The 27122-nt window shown below is 42.1% G+C and overlaps 2 protein-coding genes across 2 annotated transcripts in view; both read left to right on the top strand.

The window, feature by feature from the left end:
• The window catches only part of LOC141140949 (neo-calmodulin-like), a 68278-nt gene extending 66875 nt beyond the window's left edge, over window positions 1-1403 (top strand). Inside the window, exons 5-6 of the mRNA XM_073628508.1 lie at window positions 269-347; window positions 1281-1403. Of these exons, the coding sequence (XP_073484609.1) occupies window positions 269-347; window position 1281 (80 nt within the window). The 3' untranslated portion in view covers window positions 1282-1403. The remainder of the gene's footprint in view (window positions 1-268; window positions 348-1280) is intronic.
• A 22025-nt stretch (window positions 1404-23428) lies between these two features.
• STPG4 (sperm-tail PG-rich repeat containing 4) overlaps window positions 23429-27122 on the top strand; it is a 127004-nt gene continuing 123310 nt past the window's right edge. The window contains exon 1 of the mRNA XM_073628507.1: window positions 23429-23479. Coding sequence (XP_073484608.1) covers window positions 23429-23479 — 51 coding nt within the window. The remainder of the gene's footprint in view (window positions 23480-27122) is intronic.

Below are 27122 nucleotides of genomic sequence, written 5' to 3'. Positions count from 1 at the left end.
CTTTATATTGGCTTTTGGAATTTACAAATGCAGCAATTTAGAAATCAGATGAAAGGTTTAGTGCTGGAAAACACTTTTTGATAGATAAAAAGTGCATTTTATATACAGCTAAATAGATCAGACCAAAATGAGGGACAAATGAGGAGGAAAGAGGGACAGAGGGACATTGCTCCAAATCAGGGACAGTCCCTCGAAATCAGGGACAGTTGGGAGCTATGTGTCAGTGTTAAATGGTTTATCTCAACACTCTTAACCATTGCATCTGCAGAAATGATTGCTCTGATGAAAAACCTACATGAAAAAAAGAAAAAAGAACATGAAAACGAACGTACCACATCTGAAAAGTGGTAAGCTGCAATATAATGCTGATTTTGGGTTGAAGACCTCTTTACTGCAAATTATCATTTACATTAGTTGGTGAGAAAAGTTGGATGTGCTGCTGTAATGGTGAGGATGATTTGCTCCACATTGGCTGCAGCTAGAAGTCAGCGAGGCCTTGTTCAAAAGCAAAGTTTAGTTGCCCTGAATCACTGTCAGGTCCCTGCAGACACTCCTATATATATTAAAATGTATTAAAACATGGACGGTGTCAGTAGGACAGAGATTAGTGTCAGTAGTGCAGTGGATGGTGTCAGTAGCAGGGGGAATCTTCGCTGCACGGGGTGATTAGGCTGTGCCCAGGTATAGCCGACACACCCCGTATGCACGCCTATGTTTGAATGGAAACTTTTCCTTAGAAGCATTAATTCAGGCTGGACTTCTCCTTTAATGTTATTAACAATTTCCTTTTAAATCTGCAGCCCTGTAATTTTCTGTAAAATTAAAATGCAATATGCCAACCTGGAGGCATTCTGTGCACAGCTGGTGTACAGAACTTCCCCAGAAATGTGGCTCACTAATTTACCCAAAAGTCTGCAGTAAGATACATGTCAGATTTTAGGCGTCATTTGCAACAAAAATCTCATTGGGGAGATACTCCTAAAAGTGGAATCACTTCCAAAGTTATGCAGACCCTGCAACTGTCCTCATTAGAGCCCTGCAAGTACATCAGCTGATCAATATTGAAAAAGTCACTCCCATAGAGAATCAGTATCCAAAAGCATAGAAGAACAAACAGCTATTCTTTCAGAGGAGAAGCAGGTAGGAATATGCAACAGATCTTTTTCAAATCCTTGTGATGTTCACTGGTCACCCAGAGGGGATTGTTTTATTTCTCCACAAATTGGAGTTAATCTTTAACATTGGCTAGCCACTCACTACTGTTTTTTGTTTTCTTGCAGAGTTTGTACAAATGATGACGGCAAAGTGAAGACTGTGCAGAATGTTTTAAATTTCTTGTACAAAGATGTTTATTTGCCTTTCTTTGCTTGTAACCTAATAAATTCCCCCCCTTACTGATTGCATATATGGTAATTCTAGAATTCAATTTGGGTGCTTGCGGGTGGTTGTGGGTGGGTGGATGCTTGCGCTGCCTTCCCATCCACCGCCCGCGCAAGGGGTGCTTGCGTCGACCGCCATCTTGCCATGCGTTTCCTCTGGGTCGGGGGGTTGGCTGCCGTTAGTTTGACACCCCCCAAAATATTTAGCATTGTCCGCCACTGCTGTAGATAAAGAGGAGAACCAGAACCTTCAGAGGAAGAGTGGGTTTGATAAAAAAAAAAGTTAGCAGTGCTCCACCCAGGTCAAGACCTCTTTGAAGAGGGGAAATTCCCTTCCTAAGAAATTCATCAGTAATCTAATCAAAGTAATTGGGAGCAAACCATATAACATTACAACCAGCATATAACATTAACCATAAGTATATAGATGCACACAAGTCTAGAAATTGTACAAACTCTTTATAAAAAAAAAGATTACTAATAGTACATACATCCAAGGTGCAAACAGATATTATCAGCAAAGGGCCCATCTATAGTCCTGGTAGAATTGTGCACATATACCCGGGTATATCTAGTTATTTCTAAATATGGAAAAAATGCCTTGCGAGCTTCCAGAGTATATCACCTAAATTATCCTTATAGGTATCTATGCAGGAATTTCAGCTGCTGGCACTGATCACACTCCCATATATTTGTGCTCAATAATACATAAATCAAAACAATGTGCCGCGCTGTACATTATACCAAATATCCTTATTGTGCAATAAATTATATAATCAGTACAAATATTAATCCATTGAATTAATATTCTTTTTATAAAGTGCTCACGTGCTAATAATATAAATACAATAAATCCTTAATAAAACAAGTGAAAAAAGTGCTCAAAATCCATAACTCATTCAAAAAAGTCCTCTTAAAATTTGGTCTAAAATCACAGTTGAACCACCTCTGGGCTCTATAGTATATCGGACGCTGACTCCTTATTTAACCTAGCCTCACTAACCGCATACCTCCCAACTTTTGAACTTGAGAATGAGGGACACATCAGGGAGACACCAATCTGCAGTGTGTGCGTAGCGAGCTGTGGCAAAAGTGGGTTACTACACAAATGCCACAAAGTATCCCGCGCACATTACCCAAACAGCACAGAGACAAGCCTCAAACCTTGTGGCACAAAGTAATTTGGAGTGATGAGACCAAAATTGAGCTTTTTGGCCACAACCATAAATGCTTCATTTGGAGAGGATTCAACAAGGCCTATGATGAAATGTACACCATTCCTACTGTGAAACACGGAGGTGGATTGCTGCTGTTTTGGGGATGTGTGAGCTACAAAAGCACAGGAAATTTGGTCAAAATTGATAGCAAGATGAATGCAGTATGATATCAAAAAATACTGGAGGAACATTTGCATTCATCAGCCAGGAAGCTGCACATGGGACGTACTTGGACATTCCAACATGACAATGATCCAAAACACAAGGCCAATTCGACCTGTCATTGGCTACAGCAGAATAAAGTGAAGGTTCAGGAGCGGCTATCTCAGTCTTCTGACCTCAATATCATTGAGCCACTCTGGGGAGATCTCAAACGTGCAGTTCATGCAAGACAGCCCAGGAATTTACAAGAACTGGAGGCTTTTTGCCAAGAGGTATGGGCAGTTACCCATCTGAGAAGATAAAGAGCCTCATCCACAAATACCACAAGAGACTTAAAGCTGTCATTGATGTTAAAGGGGGCAATACACGGTATTAAGAACCGGGGTATGTAAACTTTTGCTCAGTGTCATTTGGGTAGTTTCTGTTGTGATTATGATTTAAAAAGAGTAAAAACAGTTGACTGATAATAACTGGCTTCAGCCAAACACTAACCATGAGTGAAAGAAATGTTTTTGTGTTATCAATCATATTCTCTGAAAAATGGCCAAGAAATTATAAATTCTGCCAGGGTATGTAAACGTATGAGCACAACTGTAATCTCTATTGTAATAAACAATTTAATTTACTAATAGATTGCAGGGTTCTGGACGGGACCGACTCGCCCGGTGCACGTAAGGCCTTTCCGCTCCCTCTAACTCTTCTCCTTCCTTTGGGATCTCGTACCCTGGGGTCTCATATACATGCTCGCTAATGCCTAGGACCAGGCGGGAGCACGTTCATGTGACATCAACATTATGGGGGTACCCCAACTTAGAAGGAAACTGTACACCCCAGTGTTTCTGTTTTATAACCCGACGCTATCATACAGGTGTCTCCCAGGCCCACAATACATACACCTGCTCAGAATGCGACATTTTGAAGACACCTCCGAGCAGTGTCCCATTCCATCAGTGCAGCTTGACTCTGCCATTTATCTCTCAGTGACAGAAGGGGGTCCAGCTAGGCACCAACGTGAACCCCATGCACACGCATAATTAACTCTTTTCTCTTCCGTACAATACAGCTTGGTTCCTAGGGTCTCTGCCATATGGATCCAGTCCCAGTTCCTGGGGCATCGACTACATAGGAGGTAGACTATGAATCGATCCCATCACTATATATGAGACCCATCACCCCTGCCAGTACCGTCTCCCGCTGTCTGGCTGTCATATCATCCTTCTCTTGTACTTGTTGCCCCTAGCAATGGCATGTCACCACTTCACCCGGTGTGTGTGCATTACAGGCCCTGTTCTCCCATATGCCATTACCACCATGCACCCCTTTAAGTAACTTCAGACCAGGTTAGGACAAAGTTTCAAAAGCTTTACTGGAAACTTTCAGCATAACAGTTCCAAAACGAAGTGCACAGTCTTTTCCCTAAACTAATCCCTAACTCAGGCTTGTGGCTGCCCCAGCGTACCTGCACAGGCAAGAGTCCATATACAGCAGAGTCCACAGTGGCAGATCTCCAGAACTGGTTTTCTTCAGGGAGGACTGCAGGTCCCAGCAATCCCCCTACATGTGGAAGGTTCCTAGAAGCAAGCAAGGCTCTCTGATGGCTGCAGCTGCAGCAGCTCTGTGATGTGGCTGGAGATTACATGTTGTGTCTTGTCTGTGTCTTTACAGACTGTCTGACTGGACAGAGCCCTCTCCCCTTTTATTATCAGCATGGGGAGAAAAACAGAGCAGTGGAATATGTGGGCAACAGGCCTTGGGCAGCAGCTGCCTCACTAACCAGTATTTCAACCTGCTTACAGGGTGATCCTTACATACATACAGTAGCACAGACCTAGCTATCTGGCACTGTGCATGTGAGATAACAACAATAGGACAGAGATTAGATTGTCACAAGGATTTAGATACACACTCTAGAAGCTACAGGCAGCTGCAATTTATGTTGAACTTCACTCTCCCAATAAACATTGATTATTTTTAATCCTCCTGCTGCTATCACTAGTAAATAGATAGGAAAGTATATCATATTTACTTGTGTAGCACTTACCCCCGAACGAGCTGCTGGTATTTGATTGGGCTTACCGTTCCTTTACTGTTTCACCATATCCGTCATAGGGGTCCCATTAAAGACTTTTTTTTAGTAATTTCAGCTCTGACACACAGTCTCTTTCTTCTATGCTTTATTTAAGTAAGACACATGCAATAGAAAGATGGAAGGTTTAGGGGGAATTTAGGTACCTTGAAGTTGCAGATCAGGAACACTCTCTTTGATCCAGAGGGCAACAGATCCACAACTGGATTCAGCAACCACCGGACAGGCCTCTCTCACTGAACTAGCAGCTGATGTGATGCTCGGTCATAGTCTCTGCCACAGACTTTAAGATTTGGTGTAACTGTTACACAATACTCTGCCACAGGATTGGGTAATTAGCGACTTGTTGCAATATCAAAGGCTTGATCACATAGTACCGGTTCCCTTCTTCCGAACCTACGGTACTGTGTGGTAGGTGACCCGGGATGCATCCTCCAACTGAGTCTCCAGGCTCTTCTAGAGGCACCGGCCTTATTGCGCAGTCCTCTCCTGAAAAGTCCTCCCCTGGATCCTACAGTCGCTCGGCTTCTTCTCGCAGGTAAGGCAGCACAGGACCATTCCTGGATCGGTAGGCCCCAAGACTTTTGGGCCTACCTTCAGTAACGACGCTTCTCAGGCCAGCCAGTCCCGAGACAATTTGAGGGCAGCGATACACACCTTAGGCCAGGAGGGCCATCAGGTCGGAACTCCCTCCTGTCACGGGGTCTGGTCCTTAAGTACCTTCTCCCAGAATGCACAGCAGGCAGACCACACCCACTGACTGTTTCCGGGCAAGGAGGCACTCAATACACCCAGCTTGTTGCAATTTCCAACCTTGGCCGAAATAATAGGGCGCCATCCCTAGGCCAAGGGCAAAACCACAAAACCAGCCAAGCTAAAACAGAACCAGAATTTACAATAATTGCAGTCTGAGCTAAACTACAGCTTCAGACAACTAAATTTTTACTTATAGCGTCTGTATTAAAAATACCAGCGCTACAATTGTTTTAAACATTTTCTTTTTTTACATTTCTTTAATTACTTCCTGGTTTTCTGCCTAGGCAAATGATGTCATACATAGTTACATAGTTAGTCAGGTTAAAAAAAGACACAATGTCCATCTGGTTCAACCAATAAAAAAAAAAATTAAAAAAAAAAATCATACAATCCCATATACACAATCTTATACCCACAGTTGATCCAGAGGAAGGTGAAAACCCCAGCAAAGAATGATCCAATTTGCTTACAGCAGGGAAAAAAAAATTCCTTCCTGATCCCCCGAGAGGCAATCCGATATTCTCTGGATCAACTTTACCTATAAATGTTAGTACCCAGTTATATTATGTACATTTAGGAAAGAATCCAGGCCAGCAATCTACTGAGCTGGCCAGAACCACCTATGGAGGGAGTCTATTCCACATTTTCACAGCTCTTACTGTGAAGAAACCTTTCCGTATTTGGAGATGAAATCTCCTTTCCTCTAGACATAAAGAGTACCCCCTTGTCCTCTGTGATGCCCCTAAAGTGAATAATTCAACACCAAGTTCACTATATGAACCCCTTATGTATTTATACATGTCGATCATATCCCCCTTAATCTCCTCTTCTCAAGAGAGAATAAATTCAGTTCCTCTAATCTTTCCTCATAGCTGATCTCCTCCATGCCTCTTATCAGTTTGGTTGCCCTTCTCTGCGCTTTCTCCAGTTCCCCGATATCCTTTTTGAGAGCTGGTGCCCAAAACTGAACTGCCTATTCCAGATAAGGTCTTACTAATGATTTGTACAGGGGCAAAATGATACCAGATGGTACCTAACCCCGTATAAAATAAATTCATTTTATCCATCGGTTTCTCCCATATGCTTCAGGGGATGCCCAGATCAAGGTATCATCTTATACACCTTTTGGAATGAACAGTTTTGAAACTAATATGGCTACAGGCACCTGCTAAAATTGAACATATTATAGGCAAAAAAATTCTCCTCACCCCTAAAATGTGTTTATTGTTTGCACCTATACCTAATGTACCCACACAGCATATTAGACTAATACACACACTGTTTAACTCAATCCACTGAATGATAGCTTTTAATTGCCATTCATCAACAGTCCATTGGTCCCAGGTATTGAGTAGAATGGAACAAATAAAACTCTCAGAGCGTATCCACCATACACTCTTTGACACCATGCACATTTTTTTTTTTTAAATGATCCTCTTGGGACATACCATTTCCTTAAATATCACCTTATATAGCCTAAGAATAATATCATTATGGAATAAAATTGTGTTTTAAATTATATAACCTGATGGGAAAATCCATACTTAGATCTCACCATTATTGTTCTTATGTTGTATTGCTATGTTCTTTTGTATATGTACCATTCACCTCATATTAAGTACATACTTGATATATTTGGATGTACCTATGTTTCTTTTACACATTTGTACTAAACTATGACCTTTTACAATAATAAAAATCGTTTGTAAGCAAAAAAATTATACAGTTAGGTCCATATATATTTGGACACAGGCACAATTTTCATACTTTTGGCTCTGTATGCCACCAAAATAAAATTAAAATGAAACAATCCAAATTGGTTTGAAGTGCAGACTTTCAGCTTTAATTCAAGGGGTTAAATATAAATATCAAGTACAAATTTTAGGAACTGCAACCATTTTTATACACAGTCTCCTCATTTTCAGGGGCTCAAATGTAATTGGACAAATTAATATAATCATAAATAAAATGTTATTTTTTTATATTTTGTTGAGAATCCTTTACCGGCAATGACTGCCTGAAGTCTGGAACCCATGGACATTACCAGACTGGGTTTCCTCCTTTCTGATGCTTTGCCAGGCTCTAACTTCAGCCATCTTCAGTTGTTCTTTGTTTGTGGGTCTTTCTGCCTTTAGTTTTGCCTTCAGCAAGTGAAATGCATGCTCAATTGGGTTTAGATCAGGTGACTGACTCGGCCATTGCAGAATATTTCACTTCTTTTCCTGCAAAAGCTCCTGGGTTGCTTTTGCAGTATGTTTTGCATCATTGTCCATCTGTACTGTGATGTGCCGTCCAATCAACTTTGCTGCATTTGGCTGAACCTGGGCTGACAGTATATCTCTAAACATTGCAGAATTTATCTGGCTGCTTCTGTCTTCTGTCACATCATCAATAAACACCAATGGCCCAGTGCCACTGGAAGCTGTGCATGCCCATGCCATCACACTGCCTCCACCATGTTTTACAGATGACGTTGTGTGCTTTGGATCATGAGCTGCTCCACGCCTCCTCCATAATTTTTCCTTCCGTTCATCGGGTACAGATTAATCTTAGTTTCATCCATCCAAAGAATGCTTTTACAGAACTGGTCTGGCTTTTTTAGATTTTTTTTGGCAAAGTCTAATTGGTTTTTCTACTCTTCAGGCTTATGAATGGTTTGCACCTTGTGGTAAACCCTCTGTATTTGCTCTCGTGAAGTCTCTTAATTGTAGACTTTGACAATGAGACACCCATTTCCTGCAGAGTGTCCTTCCTTTGTCTGGATGTTGTGAATGGGGTTTTCTTTACCATAGAGAGGATCCTGCGATCATCCACCACTGTTGTCTTCCATGGACATCCAGGCCTTTTTATTTTGCTAAGCTCACCAGTGCGTTCTTCTTTCCTCAGAATGTGCCAAACTGTTGAGTTTGCCATTCCTAAAGTTGCTGCTATCTCTCTGATGGATTTGTTTATTTTTGAAGCCTTACAATGGCCTGTTTCACTTGCATGGACATTTCCTTGGAACGCATGATGTAGGTTCACAGCAATAGATTCCAAATGCAAATACCACACTTAGAATCAACTCCAGACCTGCCATTTCTCCAGAACCCTGTGCTGTGACCAGCAACTCCCGTGCTCATGCGTGGGAGTGATGTCACAAGGCCCCAGCCAATCACACAGCCAGGGTCAGCAGACCCAGACGGAAGACGGGCGAAGATGGATGCGGCCTTCAGGAGTGACGACGTTGTTTGCAGTTAAGTTTAACATAATGTGTTAGTATGCGAAAATAAAATGGCCCTTTACTTCCTCTTTAATACAAATAAGGACTTTGCTCACTTTGGTAACCGCAGCTTGGTGTTGCATGCTTTTATCAAAGCGGAGTTCCACCCAAAAGTGGAACTTCCGCTCATTGTACTCCTCCCTCCCTCCAGTGCCACATTTGGCACCTTTTGGGGGGGGAGGGGGGACAGCATACCTGTCTTTCACAGGTATGCTTTCCCCACTTCCGGAAGCCTCAGCCCGCCACGGCTGGTGCTCCCTCCTCCTCCTTTCTCCTCCCCCTGTTGCCAGGCCAGTAGGAGAGAGGAGTGGAGCCTCATGCATGTGCAGTAGGGTTCCCGGCGTGAAGCCGAAAGGCTACACTGCCGGGTTCCCTTACTTGCAATGGAGGCGGCATGCACCCGACAGCTGATGGAAACATCAGCTGTGGTACCGACATCTCTGGACTCCAGGACAGGTAAGTGTCTGATTATTAAAAGTCAGCAGCTGCAGTATGTGCAGCTGCTGGCTTTTAATTTTTGCATCAGTGGGTGAACCTCCGCTTTAAGCTTATGATCTACCAAAACCCCCAGATCCTTGTCCATTATGGATTACCCCAGTTGTACTCCTCCTAGTATATATGATGCATGCATATTCTTAGCCCCCAAGTGCATAACTTTACATTTATCAACATTAAACCTCATTTGCCACATAGTCTGAGCGAATTTAAACAGTGCATTGAGGTCATCTTGTAAGTTGGAGACATCCTGTAAGGACGTTATTCCACCTTATAGCTTGGTGTCATCTGCAAAGACTGAAATTGTACTTCTAATCCCAGACCCTATATAATTTATAAACATATTAAAAAATAAGGGTCCCAACACTAAACCTTGGGGTACACCACTGATAACCTTAGACCATTTAGAGTAATAATCATTACTACTTCCTGAATTCTGTCTTTTAGCCATTTTTTTATCCATTTACAAACTGATTTTTCCAAGCCTGTAGTCTTTACCTTACACATGAGCCGTGTGTGGGGAACTGTGTCAAACACTTTTTCAAAATCCAAGTACTTCACATCCACAGTCACCCCCCTGTCCAAGGTTTTATTTGCCTCCTCATAAAAAGAAATCAGATTTGTTTTACAATTTCTGTCATTCATGAATCCATGCTGTCTGTTGCTTAAAATATTTTTTTTCTAGCAAGAACTCATCTATGTGGTCTTTTATTCAACTCTCCAGTATCTTCCCAACCACAGAAGTTAAACTACCGGTCTATAGTTATGTGGCGCTGTGTCTGGTATAAAGATGAATATGTAAGCTCTATTAGGGAATAAAGTGTATACGTGTCAGGTGTTCTAAGCCAACAAAGGTTTATATAACCTCAGGGACAGGGTACATGAACCTATGCAAACATGTAAAAATTAGGTTGAAATAAAGTGACTAGTGCTCTTTATTGTGTGCTGTCCAATCATCGCTGCTAAGCAAGCAAGTTATTGTTCCCTGACTCAGAATAGAGATAAATGGACCTTAATAAACTGTTCCTGGGGCATATATAAAAAATTCTTCTGTTTTTAAAGTGAAAATAAAATGAATGAATAAGTATGGTATGTAAAGAGTTCATCAAATTCCTATCCACATCATAACATGGTCAAAAAACTGTGCAACAATAGTGAACAATAATTATAGGTAAAGTGACTGGTGCTCCTGTGTATCAATTGGTCAGTCTACAATGTTCTTGTCGAATATGTTTTATTAGATTTTAACAATTTATACAATCAGGTACAGATGCAACAATAAAGAAGTAACATCATAAAGTACAATTGTGAAGATGGCTCCAAGACACAATATAAGATGATATATATTCTACAGTTCAAAAATAGGCATATTGATTAGGAGAATTCTTTCTTAAAAGTGTTTGGGAAAGATCAAGATCCTATTTAATAAAGAAGACAAATTAATATTAAACAAGAGTTTATCGATCTTCGAAAATCACACATAGCATAAACATAAAAAATGTATTGGGAGATCTGTCTAGTATATGAAGCGTATTAGAGCTCTAAATTATAATGTTATAAATATAGAAAGTATAGGTACAATTGTTGCTACCTGGATCAAGAGGAAAAAATAAAAGGAGAAAAATTTGGGAAATGGGAGAGTAAAGTATGGAGAAAGCCAAGGGTAAGAAAAATAAGAACATAATAATGCCCCGTACACACGGTCGGATTTTCCGACCTAAAATGTGTGATAGGACCTTGTTGTCGGAAATTCCGACCATGTGTAGGCTCCATCACACATTTTCCATCGGATTTTCCGACACACAAAGTTTGAGAGCAGGCTATAAAATTTTCTGACAACAAAATCCATTGTTGGAATTTCCGATCATGTGTACACATATCCGACGCACAAAGTGCCATGCATGCTCAGAATAAATAAAGAGATGAAAGCTATTGGCTACTGCCCCGTTTATAGTCCCGACGTACGTGTTTTACGTCACTGCGTTCAGAATGATCGGATTTTCCGACAACTTTGTGTGACCGTGTGTATGCAAGACAAGTTCGAGCCAACATCCGTCGGAAAAAATCCTAGGATTTTGTTGTCGGAATGTCCGATCAATGTCCAACCGTGTGTACGGGGCATTAGAATAATAACTAGAAAATGCATTTCCTGGGGAAAATGCGTGGGAATGCTGAATTGCTAAAACGGACCCCAGCAAAACTGCCCCCATCATCTTGCCATCAAAACTGCCCCATCAGAATTGCCCCATCAAAATTGTCCCCATCAAAACTGCCCCATCATATTGCCACCATCAAAAATGCCCCCATCAAAACTGCCCCATCATATTGCCACCATCAAAAATGCCCCCATCAAAACTGCCCCATCATATTGCCACCTTTAAAACTGCTCCATCAAAATTGTCCCCATCAAAACTGCCCCATCATATTGCCACCATCAAAACTGCCCCATCAGAATTGCCCCATCATATTGCCACCATCAAAACTGCCGCATCAGAATTGTCCCATCAAAACTGCCCCATCATATTACCACCATCAAAACTGCCCATCATATTGCCACCATCAAAACTGCCGCATCAGAATTGTCCCATCAAAACTGCCCCATCATATTACCACCATCAAAACTGCCCCATCATATTACCACCATCAAAACTGCCCCATCATATTACCACCATCAAAACTGCCCCATCAGAATTGCCCCATCAAAACTGCCCCATCATATTCCTCTATTATAAATCAGTACATGGTGTGTCTGTCCCCTCCCCCGGACTCTATAATCAGAGCTGAGATGCTCCAGCCACCTTCCCCCCTGTGTATAACAGAAGCTTTGGTAACCATGGCAACAAAACAAACACAGTACACTCTGATTAATGGCTAAAATTTCCTGAAATGACCTCTAAACAAAAAGCTTTTTCTCAAAAACTGTAAAAGATATCAAACTGAAAAGATATAGCCAGGTAGCTGAATATTTTGTGAACATTTTAAAGTTTGTTTGGCGTCTGTAGGTGAAAGTATGAAGGAGCTGAAACTTTTGGGAGCGGAAGAAGATTTTAAGGATCTGAAGCATGCTCCCATTGACTTCAATGTTAAAAAAAAGTGATAAAAAGCTTAATATTTTAAAAAGTATAAATGGTAGAAAAAAAGTTGAAAAAGTCCCATCATCAGCTGAAAGAGACGAACATTTTAATAGTTAAATGGTTTTAATAGCTGAAAGTATGCAGAAGTTACGTAGAGCCAAAAAACGTACGGAATAAAAATAAATAAGATCGAATAACAATAGTGGGACTGCTAAAGCATTCCCACTAATAACAATAAGAATAAAAATAAGAATAGGAGTAGGCATATTTCCTGGGGGTAGAATGCAACTTCAAGCACCAGACACACATATAAGAAGTGTAAAAGTATAATTGTATGTTACCAAGGTAGCAATAAGGATTCATCAAAATTGGGGGGAGTAAATAATGTTTTACCCAAAGACGCCAGGTGTTCTCGAATTTACAGATTTTGTCATGAGTGATAGCTTCTATTTTGGCATGGATCATAGCTTGGTTAACTCTGTGCTTGGTTTCAGCTAATATTAGCGTCAGTGATTTCCAAACTTTGGCGATGGTCTGTTTCACAGCTGTTGTGATTTGTAGAAGGAGTTTAAAGTGAGATTGTGTGAGGTTAGTCGGTTTTGAATTTAGAAGTGCCACGGAGGGATCAGGAGAGATGGATTCCTCAAACAAAGCTTTAGGCTGGGTTCACACCTTTTGCGAATTGGATGCGGTTTTTCCTGTATCCAATTTGCATGGTAGGAGATGGTGACCGGCTCTGCTGCCGCTCCATTGCGAATTTGCACAGGAGTCCTGTGCATCTTTTGGTCTGTTTTAGGTCCGAATTCAGCCAAAATTTCGGGCTGAAATCAGACCTAAAATGGTGAACAGGGACGCACCGGACCCCTGCTGTGAGCCACATGCGAAAATAGTGTGAACTCAGCCTTAATGTTCAAAACAAATCCTTGGAAAATACACAAATAGTCCTTAAAAGAGAAGTATGGGATTTTTTTTTTACCTAGGTGGATGCAGCATCAGTCCCCTGGCACCTATTCACTGAGAACTGAGCCATCGAACATCACCGTCACCGTCTATCAGCAGCTCTCCGGCTCTGCTCCTCCACGCTCACTGGAGTGCTGAGCTGTGGAGGGGCAGGAAGCGGCCGTCTCAGCGGCTCGCTGAGAGGCTGAAACAGCCATCAGTCCAGGCACCTGGCGGATCCAGACTCCCAGAGTCGGGATGACGTGGTGCCTGGACTGATATTGGTGACGTCAGCAGAGAGCGGACTTCAGACTGCTCTCTGCTGAAAACAGGTCACAGGAGTGCAAAATGAATTGCACTCCTGTGACCCATAGGAGAAGCCCAGCCAAACAAGCTCAGTCTGGAATTATAAAACAAGTGACAGGTGCTCTTCATTCACGTTTGCCATAAAATCATGCTTGTACTCGTGCTTCTTATAGTTTCCGGCTTCAAGAGCGTAAAGTGATACAATGACGCCGGAGCATGTATAATCAGTATGACCCCTTGCTCCATGGCGTTGCCTGGGTATCCATTAGCACCTATGCATCTATTGTCAGTCAGGAGGTCATACTGATTATTGGGACATCAGGATCGGAGGCATATCTGACTACATTCTCTTCCTATTGATCATTACACTAATGCCGCGTACACAAGGGCAAACTTTTCGACCGGACTGGTCCGACAGACTTTCCGGCGGACTTCCGATGGACTTTCTAACGACCGGATTTGCCTACACACGATCATACCAAAGTCCGACGGATTCGTATGTGATGACGTACACCGGACTAAAATAAGGAAGTTGATAGCCAGTAGCCAATAGCTGCCATAGAGTCGGTTTTTGTCCGTCGGACTAGCATACATACGAGCGGATTTCTGGGTCCAGCAGAGTTACGACGTAAAGATTTGAAGTCCGCTGAAGGTCCGATGAAGCCCACACATGATCGGATTGTCCGCCGACTCAGTTCAGTTGAAAAGTCCGCTCGTGTGTACGCTGCATAATAGATCATAAGTTGAAGATATAGTCATTTTTAGCAGGGGTTCCTTTAACCCAGAAAGTTATTTCAATGGTTCCTCTGTGTTGAAAAGGTTGAGAAAGGCTGGTATATAGTATTAGCACTGATCACTGTATTAGTGTCACTGGTGATGTCAGTGACAGTTAGTCAGTTCCCACTATCGCTGTTCCATTATAAGTCACTGATCGCTGTCTTTATGAGGGAACACATTTGCCCACAACAGCCTTTCTTCAGCCAATGTACAGAGAATCTAGTGAAGACATGACATACAAACTGATTTCCATGGGTGTATTGATACACAAGGCAGACTTCTATGTAATTCACTTTGTAAAGTTCTCTACAATCTTTAAAGGGGTTGTAAACCCTCATGGTTTTTCACCTTAGTGCCTTCTGTGCATTAAGGTGAAAAACCTTCTGTGGTGCTTCAGCCCCCCCTATACTTACCTGACCCTGATCCTTCTCCGGCCGGGAACGAGCACACCAGCTCTACCTGGTGTCTCATGTCCTGATTGGATAGATTGATAGCAGCGCAGCCATTGGCTCCTGCTGCTGTCAATCAAATCTAATAACGCGGCGCCGGGGGCGGGGCCGAATCCTGCATTCTGTGTGAATGGACACAGATGCAGGACTCGGGAATGCGCCCACACGGGTGTCCACCAAGGAGAGAGCTTCTCCAACATGGACACTCGATGCAGGGAGGAGCCACCAGCACCGCTGAGGGACCCCAGAAGAGGATGATTGGGGCCACTCTGTGCAAAACGAACTGCACAGTAGAGGTAAGTATGACATGTTTGTTTTTAAAAAAAACAACAAAAAACAACAAGGGTTTACAACCCCTTTTACTGTTTTCTGTTTCTAGGATGGTGATGGCTTCTTTAGTGCTAATGAGCTTCATCTTGTTATGGTAACCCTTGCTGTTAAAGCAACAGATGAAGAGGTTGATGAAATGATCAGGGAAGCAGATATTGATGAAGATAGTACAGAAAATTCCGAAGGTAGGTTGCTTTTTGATCAGTCTTTGTACTCTGAACCCAAGTGGCTTTTGCTAATTGACACAGCCTGTCTGGCAGAAATCCACCCACACAATGTTGTTGCCAAAAAATAATAAAGATTTTATTTTAAATATATATTTGTATGACAATTTAAAACAGTTTAATGATATTATTTATTTCTTTTTACTGTGTATTCCAAAGGCTGTTTTTTTTTTTTTTTTTTGTGACCAGCAGCAGAGGACTAGTAGCTCTTCTTGCTTTTGTGTCCCTGCAGACAGACAGGCTGGGAAAGATCTGGGTCATATGACAGCTGTATATCAATTAGGAAAAGGGTACATAGATGGGTTTTTTTAGGCCAATTTTCAGCGTTGTCACACTTTGAATGACAATTACGCGGTCATGCAACGCTGTACCCAAATGAAATATTTATCTTTTTTTTCACATAAATGGGGCTTTTTTTGGTGGTATTTAATCACCACTGGGTTTTTTATTTTTTTGCTAAAAAAAAATGAAAAAAGACCAAAAAATAAATAAAAATAAAACTTTAGTTTCAGTCAAAATGTTTTGTAAATAAGTAATTTTTCTCCTTCACTGATGTGCGCTGATGAGGCTGCACTGTAAAGGAGGGGAGAAGGGGGAATATGGTAAGAGGCTGCACTGATGGGCACTGATGAGATTGCACTGAAGGGCACTGATGAGGAGGCACTAATATGCAGCAATGATGGGCACTGATAGGCGGCATCATTGGCTCTTTACCGAGACTGGGGTTGCGCGGTGAGACTGGGACTTGTTTTTTAAAGCTCACAATTACTTTTTGGGAATATGTAAATGCTGCCATGTCCCTACCCTGGCCACAGGTGTACTACCACACAGTGGCGGCTGGTTGTATATTTTTTGGGGGGAGTGGCAAACAGTCCAACCGGCACCCCCTCCCCCCTCCCCGGTCGGTCAGATCACAGGCACATTGGAATCCATGCGTCCGGCACCATGCATGTAGATTAGGGGGCCAAACGCATGGATAGGGGGAAAAGGGCGCCCGTGCACTGGACCGTTAAGGTAGCCAATGGTGTCCCAAGTTGAAAGAAATGCTCAACAATATATAAATCTAGAAATTCACATTTTATTAGAAAACATTCTAATTGATAAGAAACTGTAAACATCATATAATATGTGCTAACACAATATTCTCTCTCCCATATATGCTAAGGAATAGTGCAAGTGGTTCATAAAGAATAGCCTAAGCAAAATGGCCCACAGTACACACATGAGTCGAATGTCGAATGTATCTGTATGGTGGTTATCCATAGATGAGGGCCACATGCAAGGTAATAGTGTTGTCACCAAATGGATCACTACGCGTTTCACCAAAGGCTTCTTCAGGGATGCCTAATTGGCACAGGAAAACATTTGTTGAAGACTACCTATTAGATTGGGGACTGGAACCCAAGCCGCATCCCATATCAAACGAGAGAACAAAGAGAGAGGGTGCCCCAGGGATTTTATGGGCGATGGTTGAAGCCAGATAGAGAGGTAGAAGGCATATATAAAAGAGTATTACAAAATGTATTCGTTTATAAGACATACAAAATTGCATATAAAGGAAGGTTAGAACAGAGAGCATGGACTATCTGTTCCGTATAATGGGAGGAGGGAGAGGGGCGAGCAACCAAACCGAGAAAAGAAAGGACATGCAGTGGAAGACAGCCAAAAAATCAGGAGCCTGATCAAGGCAAGGCCTTTGTATTTATATGTCCCCCATCGAAAGTTGCAATAATTATAGTTCAAAAGACTGGTCAGTTTACATCCAAATGATGAGACAGCAATTACAGAAAGTTCAAAATTTGCCTTTTGTATAAGGCTCCAAAGCATACTGCTGCTGATCCCAGCTAGAAGCAATCCCTGTCAGGGAAAAGAACAGAGCCGTCTGCACGGCCTTTGGCGAAACGTGTAGTGATCCATTTCACGACAACACTATTACCTTGCATGTGGCCCTCATCTATGGATAACCACCATACAGATGAATTTGACTCATGTTTGTACTGTGGGCCATTTTGCTTAGGCTATTCTTTATATATGGGAGAGAGAATGTTGTGTTAGCACATATTATATGATGTTCACAGTTTCTTATCAAAATGTATATTTATGTATTGTTGAGCATTTCTTTCCACTTGGGACACCAGTGGCTACCTTAAAAGTCAATTTTTCCCCTTTTTTTCCTAATATTTCAGAGGTCCCTATGGCTGCCAAATGTCATCTATATTGTTAAAGCCTCCAACAAGCTAGGTGAAGCCCAGAATGTTTTGGAGCTGTTAGTTGCTGATTTGACACATTACCTGTTGGTGGTGGGTTCTTTAAAATGTAACTCAACTTTTGTGGGAAAAAAATATAGCAAATAACAAATATAGCAGCCATATACAATTGTGGCACAAACCATATTGTAATTTAATGTTGTTAGAAACTTCCTTTTAAACCTACAGCGCATCATTTTCTGTAAAATGCAATGCAATATAGCAACCTGGAGGCCGTCTGTACACAGCTGGTGTTCAGAACTGCCCCATATATGTGGCTCGCTGATTTACCCAGAAGTCTGCAATAAGATACAAATCAGATTTTAGGCATCCTCTGCAACAAAAATGTAATTGGGGAGATGCTCCTAAAAGTTGAATCACTTCCAAAGTTATGCAGATCCTGCCACTTTCCTCATTAGAGCCCTGCAAGTGCATCAGCTGATCAATAATGAAAAAGTCACCCCCATAGACAATCAGTATCCAAAAGACATCTTCAGAGGAGAAATAAGTTGTAATCTGCAACAGAGTTTGTTAAAATCCTTGCGGTGTTCAGTGATCACCCAAAGGGGATTGTTTTATTTTGCAACAAAAGTGGAGTTAGTCTTTAATATTGGCTAGTCAAAGAACTACTTTGAATAGTTGGCACATTGACAGACTACTGTTTGTTTCTCTTGCAGAGTTTTTAAAATGAAGACGGCAAAGTGAAGACTGTAAAGAATGTGTTAAATTTCTTGTACAAAGATGTAATTTATCTGTAAAATGTTCCCCCTTACTGTCGGATTGCATGTATAGTAATTTTAGAATTACAAACATGTTTCCCATACCTTCACTATACATCTTACTCCTTTTGGTTTCCATAAAAAGTTCATAGTGTAACAAATGCTGCATGTGGCTTTTTCAGGATTTTTCTCAAAGCCCTTTATGCACATGGAAGAGCTTGATGAATGGGGTCACACAATGGAATATCTGGGCTCAACAGATTTCCTTTGTAGCCATCATTTGGGGGGGGGGGGGGGGGGTGGTTATGAGAAATGACCCTCCTCGAACAGGATACTGCACTAAAGCTGTAGATAAAAAGAAGAACCAGAACCTTTGCTGAGTGCAACAGTGGGTTTGATTATAAAGTTGGCAGCGCCTCCACCTAGGACAGTGCCTCTGTGAAGAGTCTCTTCCTTGGAAATTAATCAGTAATCTAATCAAAGTAATTGGGAGCAAAAGAACTACTGCAACCAGCATATAACATTAACCATAAGTATATAGATGCACACCGGTTTAGAAATAATACAAACTCAATGTAAGAAAAGATTAATAATAGTACATGCATCCAAGGTACAAACAGGTATTATCAGAAAAAGCCATCACAAGTCCTGGTATAATTGTGCACATATACCTAGGTATATCTAGTTATTAACAGAAATACTTTCAGATTAATGTTGCAGCAAAGTCCAGTTGCAGGGGCCCCTGAGGTTGATCACAATACAGTGCCCATCTTGGTGTCAGAGTCCTTGAAGACAACTTCAGCAGTGATGGTCAGATCTTCCAATTGTTGCCTAACCATCCTGGAATGCAGTTTTCATCAGCAGAAACTATAGAGTGGCACTAAAGTTCAGAATCAGTCACGTCCACGGATTGCTAGGGCTTCCCTTCAAGCCTCTACTTTGAGGGGAGGCTTAGCTTGCCCTAACTTTTACAATTATTTTCTAGCCTCCCAGCTGACCTATGTGCATAAATGGTTCCACCCAGATGCTACTGACCCTTCTACCTCCTTGCTATTAGCTCTCCAGGGCACCTTCAGGAGGCTCAAGGATGAGGTTCACTGTCGAATACCATCATTGTGTGAGAAATTCTCCCCCATGGATGTTTGTTTTTTAACATGGAACACGGCAGGGAAGCTTCTCTCTGAGGGTAAGGATGTCCTTGCATCGAATGCACCATTATGGCGCAACCCTACCTCCCAGGAACTGTACAACCACCCGGATACGTCTTGGTGGATAGCTAAAGGGATTATTTATCTATCTCAGCTGTATGTGGAGGGTACCTTTATCTCCTTTGATGCTCTGAAGGAACGAGCTGATGTATCCAACCAATTCTTTTTCAAGTACCTCTTATTACCTCATGCAGTGCAAGCACAATTTGGACTGGTGGGTGTGGACTTGACCACATCTCCTTTAGAGTATCTTATGGCGGACCCTTAAACTGACAAATTGGTAACTACAATTTAAAAATCCCTTACAAGCTGCAGGTCCTCATCCCTTCACTTCTTCTTGTGCAAAATGGCAGGCACTCCTTCCTAACCTTGCAGATGCAGATTGGGAAGAGGTCACCCAAACCTTCATGCAAGTTATTAGTACGGCGGATAAATGTATACATTTTAAATGTATTCGCCATTTGCACTATACTCCTGCTAAACTGAATTGTATGGGATTGATGGAGCAAACTTCCTGTCCTAGGTGTGAAGTCCCAGCTAATGCTCTGCACATGTTTTGGTCTTGCCCAAGATTCTCCCAGTTCTGGGCTGAATTGTTTGACGTGTTGACAACCCACTTTGGTCTACAAGCTCCCAAAATTCTGAAAGTTTGTTTACTTGGGGTCATAGATAATTGTGTTTCACTTACATGTAAGCGTATTATGTTTCGTTTGATATTTTTCTATGCAAAAAAGGCTATACTGCTACATTGGAAGAATCCATCTCCGCCCACCCTGTCATATGTCTGCCGTTTAAAAACCAAGCGCTGGCTCTGTATAACCTTATTTACAAGGGGTGAGCCTGCTCTAAAAAATTCACCAAAGTATGGCAGCCGTGGCTGAATAATATGGCTTCTCAGGTGGTGGATTTGGTCTCCTCTAAATTGTCTCTTTATTGGGTCTGCTGTAAATCTTCTGTTTGAAAATTGGAATGAGCATTGCATGTGTGTGTGTGTGTGTGTTTGTATGTATGTATGGGGTAGTGAGTGTTGATCGTATAGTAGTTCAGTTGTCTTAGTTTACTTTTAGGGGGAGGGTTCCCCCCCCCCCTTTTTTTCCCTCTCTCTATCTCTCCTCTCTCTGGCTGCTATGGCTGGCCCCGGTTTGTCGTACAAACTACTTGGACTATTTTTTGGTAACGGACATGCTATTCCAAAAATGGCATAGAATGTGTTATCCTGCTCTGTAATTTTGATGGGCCGTGCGTAGCCAACACTACTACTGCCATCGCCATGTTGGCTGGCCTTTGTTTGTTATGTTTAAAAGTGAAAATTATAAATAAACGCCTTTAAAAAGAAAAGTTCAGAATTAGCCTATCTACTCTATGTCTTAGTCCCTAGTAGATTCTAATCTGTCATTCAACCAGACATCTAACCACCAGAAGTGGCCTTCGAAGGCCTAAAATGGTTCTAAGCCTGTTATTGAGCCCTGAGCTAAAATTAGCTATGGGATTCCAGACCGGAAGGGACAGGGTAAACTCTATGGCAATAAACAGGTTCACCTAATAATATAATGGAAAGTGACCACTACACACATGCAGTAGCACAGACCTAGCTATCTGGCACTGTGCATGTGAGATAATAACAAAAGGGCAGAAATAAGTATGTCACAAGGATTTAGATACAAAATCAAGAAGCTATGGGCAGCTCAGTTAAACTATTAGTTTAATAAGAAAGTGCCAAAAGCATCTCAGGAATCTGAGCCCCCATGGATGCAGAAGGGTGCATAGAATACTCACCTAAACGCTGCAACCCAGTCTCTTCTAGATTTACTAAAACCAGGTAATATGAGGATCTACCTGAACTATCCATTCAAATTGTATCAGCCTTGCACAATGCAGTTGTGGGTATATCCAAAGAAAATTGTACAGTCACTTAAAGTGCTTGTAAAGTCTCTTTTTTTTTCTATAAAAATAGCAAACATGTTATACTTACCTGCTCTGTTGCAGTGGATTTGCATAGAGCAGCCTGGATTCTCCTTTTCTCTGGTACCTCTTCTGTGATCCTGGCTCCTCCCTCCTGTTCAGTGCCCCCACAGCAAGCAGCTTGCTATGGGGGCACCCAAGCCGAGTCACAGCTCCCTGTGTCCAATCAGGCACAGACCCAACCTTGCCCCCTCTCTATCCTGATTGGCTAGCTGACTTTGACAGCAGTGGCAGCCAATGGCACCGCTGCTGTGTCTCAGCCAATCAGGAGGGAGAATCTCAGATGACTGAGACACTCATGGACATCGCTGGAACTAGATGGGGCTCAGATAAGTATTAGAGGGGCTAAGGGGGCTGCTGCATACATAAGGCTTTCTATGCATTAAGATAAAAAACCTTCTTTACAACCACTTTAATGTGTGGTCAGCATAAGGTTACATGCATCTGTACATATGGATGTATAGACCATCAGGTGCCTGCATTATTGTTCTGGAGTCGGTTTGTACTGTTTTGGACAGTGATGATCAACTAACGAGGTATAGGGGCTTCAGCTGTGGCTCCTGATATTATCAAGGGGCCACACATAATGCTGAGTATGTGCAGTGCTATAGAAGACTGTCAGAGGCTGTGAATAACCTTCAGGAGATATTTAAAGACTGTGGATGTGCTAAATATATGGTTAGAGACCAAAGACATGTTGCTGGAGACTGTTAGAGACTGGGGACGTGGTACTTAAAGGGTAGCTCCACTTTCGCAGGGGAAAAAAGTAGCAAAAAAATAAATAAATAAAAAATAAATCTACACTAGCATACAAGTCAGATTTAAGGCATCTCCTGCAACAAAAATGTAATTTTGGGTGAGCTACCCCCTGCAATTTTCCTCATTAGAGCCCTGCAGGTGCAGCAGCTGATTGATAATTATGAAAACACTCCCATTAGATTCCCTTTCTACATGGACATAGAAAAACACACAGGGATTTCTTCAGAATAACAAAAAGTAGGAATCTGCAACAAAGCTTGTTAAAATCCTTGTAATGTACATTAATTACCCAGAGGAGAATTTTTTTTTCTTAACAAAGGTGGAGTTACTGCTAAAGATCATTACCATTACAGCCTCTTTACAAACAGGTAATCCTACTCATTCTTATGACTGCTGCTGTTTGAGGTCCACACAACAAGTCCCAAAGGGCCACAAGTTGGGCATCAGTGGTTGGAAACACACAAGTGTACTTAACCCCTTATAAGACAGCCTATACATGGCAGCACAGTAGGTGGATCTTAACATCTACTTGACACATGTACGCATTGTTGCGTTCTCCTGGGGCATGCTCATTTGACACCACCAGAACTATGATCAAGCTGTCACCATCAGCTCACAGTCAATTACCAAGGATCAGGAGCCAGGAGGATGGGCTCCCAATGATGCTATCACAATGTTCATCGCCAATGAATAACATTATCACCAATTACAGTGCCACATGATCTAGAGCCCCACCTAATGGCCTTGGGTGACTCGGCCCTCTTAAAGGACCTGCTTCCACCGTCGTATAGGGGTTAAAGGACACTACTCCAAAATGGAGTGTAATGGACTACTAACATTTATTCAAATTTAAGTGTAGAGGAATTTTGTAACATCATTTGATCTTCTGCTAATCTTGACCTCATTTATGAGATACTTAGCACAGCCCTCTGTAAGTATCCATTACATATTGTTGTTAAGAGTCAAAAGCGCCCTGAGGACACTGGTGGGGGTATTGTCTTAACAATCCAGTTGGGTCACATGACGGCATATAGCTGGGCTGTTTTAGAATGACTTGTTTTAGTTACCGACAGAAGCAGAAATGGCTGCAGTGGAATTAAAAAGAAACATTCGACCTGTGTTGAATAAAAAGGTAAGCGATATAATGAATGTTTATTCTAGAAGGCATGAGGGCAGTCTGACATTGTCGGCTCAAAATGGTGATATTGTGATGTGTTAGTGTATAATGCGGAGCAGTAAAAAGCCTAACGTAGCAATGTTCTATGCAACATAACCTAACCAGTGACAATCAATACCGACATTGTTTTAGTAGTGGAACAAACTCAAGTAATGTTCTTCTGTTGAAGGAAAAGTCCAATTTCAATCCAGTTTTACATAATCTTCTTTCTACATTTGTTCAAATGTCTACAAAGATCTTCCTACTATTTCTTAACCGTCACGTGCCATGCCACCCCTGCCTTCTTAGAAATCTGGCATTAAAGTTATTGTAAACCCTCACCTTGTAAAACAACCCATTCAGTTTAAAATAGAAATGAAAGGCAAAACGTTTTGCATAGATATACAATAAACATTATGCATACCCTTTTCCCTTTTTTTTAAATGATCACATTCCCTCTGTTCTCAGCTGCATAAGAGTTGGGGGCGGAAAAGCAATAGCACACTGAGCTTTCCAGTGAATGGCTGTGTAGCGTGGGCATGTCAGGACAAGTCTGATCATTTGAGGAGAGTACACTGAGTTCCCAACAAAGCTAGAGAACTGACCACGGTGTGTTCTCTTGCTTAGCGTGGTCCGTGTTTCATAGAAAAGCAAGGGGACTGGCGGGATCACCAGGGATTTCACACAAATGAAGCAATACAAAGAGAACAGGAGACTTTCTCATACAAGTACATGGTACAGCAACCACATATTAGGAATATAAAATGTTGGGGCAAAAAATACTTTAAAGCAATTGTGAACTTACCTCCAAGGAAGAAGCACAGGTAGAGGGCACGAATTGGAGTGCAGTACCAAGAGACTTTATTATTGTGTTCAAAAAAGCTTACAGCTGTCAAAAATCCCAATGTGTTTTTCCATTATGACGCTTAATTCATAAGGCCTTGTGACTAAGTACCAAAGTGTGAAACAACAATTTTGAAACATAAAACGAACCCAATGAAAGTTGCCTAAGTATGGCTTGTACTCATTGTGGGAAGACCGACAATGCCTCTTGATAGCCCCCCAAGCAAGGTATACATTCATTACTGTCCTAAGCTTCCTTGCCACCTCCCAGTTGCAGGAGTCCATCCTGAGTTATGTGTGTTGGAGCCTACCAAGGTGGAGGAAGGCACTGCGCCTCCAATCCTAAATGATGATTTACCACTCAGGCCAAAACACTGTCACATGGGAGAAGGTTGCACCTCACCCCCAAACCAAGAAGCAATTCTATGTTACAGCAGGTACAGGGAGAAAGCAAGGGAGTCCAGATACTGTAGATGAGAATACCTTGCTGAGGGCTTTCTTGCCACCTCCCAGCTGCAGGAGTCCATCCTGAGTAAGTTACGGTGTCAAAGATTACCCAGGTGGACGATGACACTGCGCCCCAAACTCAAAGTGATGATTGGCTCAAAGCACTGTCGCGTGGGGTAAGTCATATGTTCCCATATACCAAGAAGCCACACTCTGTTACAGCAGGAATGGGGAGGAGGCAAGGAAGGCCAGATAGGTGAGTATACCTTGCTGCTATGGGCTATCAGGAAGCATGTCAGGACAAAACAGTAGCTTTGGGGTTAGCACTTGTTCCTTGCAGCATTAGGGTCTTAAAGAGGTTGTAAAACTCGGGGAATAATTACCTTAGAACAATACCCTGGATCGGCGTCGGCCCTCTGAGTACAGCTTTGGCGCTGTGATTGGCCGAAGCCACGATGACGTCACCCCCTCAAATGCACGTGGGAACTGCCGGCCACGGCACGACTCCTGAAGAAATGGCACCAGCAGTGTTTCTTCAGTGTGTATGCGCAGATGACGTCAAGAGCAACACATATACTGAATATCTCCTAAACTGTGCAAGTTTAGGAGATATTCAAGGTACCTACAGGTAAGCTTGTTATAGGCTTACCTGTAGGTAAAAGTGGTGTAACAGGGTTTACAAACACTTTAAGTTTGAATCCCAACCAGGACACTACCTGCATGGCATTTGTATGTCCTCCCTTTGCTCACGTGGGTTTCCTCCGGGTACTCTGGTTTACTCCTACAGTCCAAAGGCTTGTTGGTAGGTCAATTGCCTCCTGTCTACAAAGTGGCCCAAATATGTGAATGTAGATTGTAAGCACCTTGAGGGCAGGGACTAATGTAAACGTACAATATGTAAAATGTTGCATACATTCTTGGCACTATATAAACATTTATAATAAATAAATACTTTGCCCCAGTTGGTAAAAGTAATATTTTCTTAAATAAATTTACAGCTGAATAATTTTATCACCCCATTTTGGGGGATATACACATTTTCCTATTAGTTTTGTTTGCTATTATAAAGTAGAATGTAGAATACAAAATACGGTAATTTGGAGACATTAGCCGGTTATATGAGGTTATTAATTTGTAAGAGTACAAAAAAACAATCCACCCATATGCTGTCTTAAGAAAATACAAACCACTTAAGTAAGGGTGGACCTGCACAACTGGCATTGGCAGCGATAAACCATGCACAAGCCAGGAATGCCCAGCAACAGTTCAAGCAGGTTTTGTCCTGCATTTTTATTCGGCAAGAGAATAAACAAACAGAACTAAAGTGGTTGTAAAGGCAGATAGTTTTTTTTTATCTTAATGCATTCATTGCATTAAGACAGGGGTGTCCAAACTTTTTTTCAAAGAGGGCCAGATTTGATGAAGTGAACATGCGTGAGGGACGACCATTTTGCCTGACATTCTTTAAACTGTTAAAATTCTATCTCAGTGTGTTCTTCTGAGCACTAATACACTGCCCAACAAGAATTCTCCTGCCTTTGTGGTTGTGCGTGGTGAAGAGATGAGCTTGGGCGTTATTTGGATATATACCGTATTTATCGGCTTATAACACGCACCTCCACTTTAACCACTTGCCGCCCGCCATATAGCAGAATGACGGCGGCAAAGTGGTTTCAATATCCTGACTGGACGTCATATGACGTCCGCAGGATATTGAGCCGCTGCGCACCCCTGGGGGCCACGTATCAGTGCCCATCAGTGCCACGTATCAGTGCCCATCAGTGCCCATCAGTGCCACCTATCAGTGCCCATCAGTGCTGCCTATCAGTGCCCATCAGTGCCACCCATAAGAACCCATCTGTGCAGCCTTTCAGTGCCCATCAGTGTCGCCTAACAGTGCCCACCAGTGCCACCCAGTGCCACCCATGAGTGCCCATCAGTGCCGCCTATCAATGCCCATCAGTGCTGCATATCAGTGCCACCCATCAGTGCTGCCTACCAGCGCCCATCAGTGCCGCATATCAGTGCCCATCGTCAGTGCCTGTCAGTGCCCGCTCATTGGTGCCACCTCATCGCTGCCGCCTTATCAGTGCCCGTCAGTGCTGCCTTATCAGTGCCCATCAGTGAAAGAGAAAACTTACTTATTTACAAAATTTTTAAACAAAAACAAAAGGAAAAATTTTTTTTTTTTCAAAATGTTCGGTCTTTTTTTATCTGTTTCGCAAAAAATAAAAACCGCAGAGGTGTTCAAATACCACCAAAAGAAAGCTCTATTTGTGGGAACAAAATGATAAAAATTTTGTTTGGGTACAGTGTTGGATGACCGCGC

This window comes from Aquarana catesbeiana, linkage group LG04 (assembly GCF_042186555.1).
Source record: "Aquarana catesbeiana isolate 2022-GZ linkage group LG04, ASM4218655v1, whole genome shotgun sequence".
NCBI classification, from domain to species: Eukaryota; Metazoa; Chordata; class Amphibia; order Anura; family Ranidae; genus Aquarana; species Aquarana catesbeiana.
The sequence above is the reverse complement of the archived record's forward strand: the minus strand, read 5'-3'. Positions and strand labels throughout refer to the sequence as shown.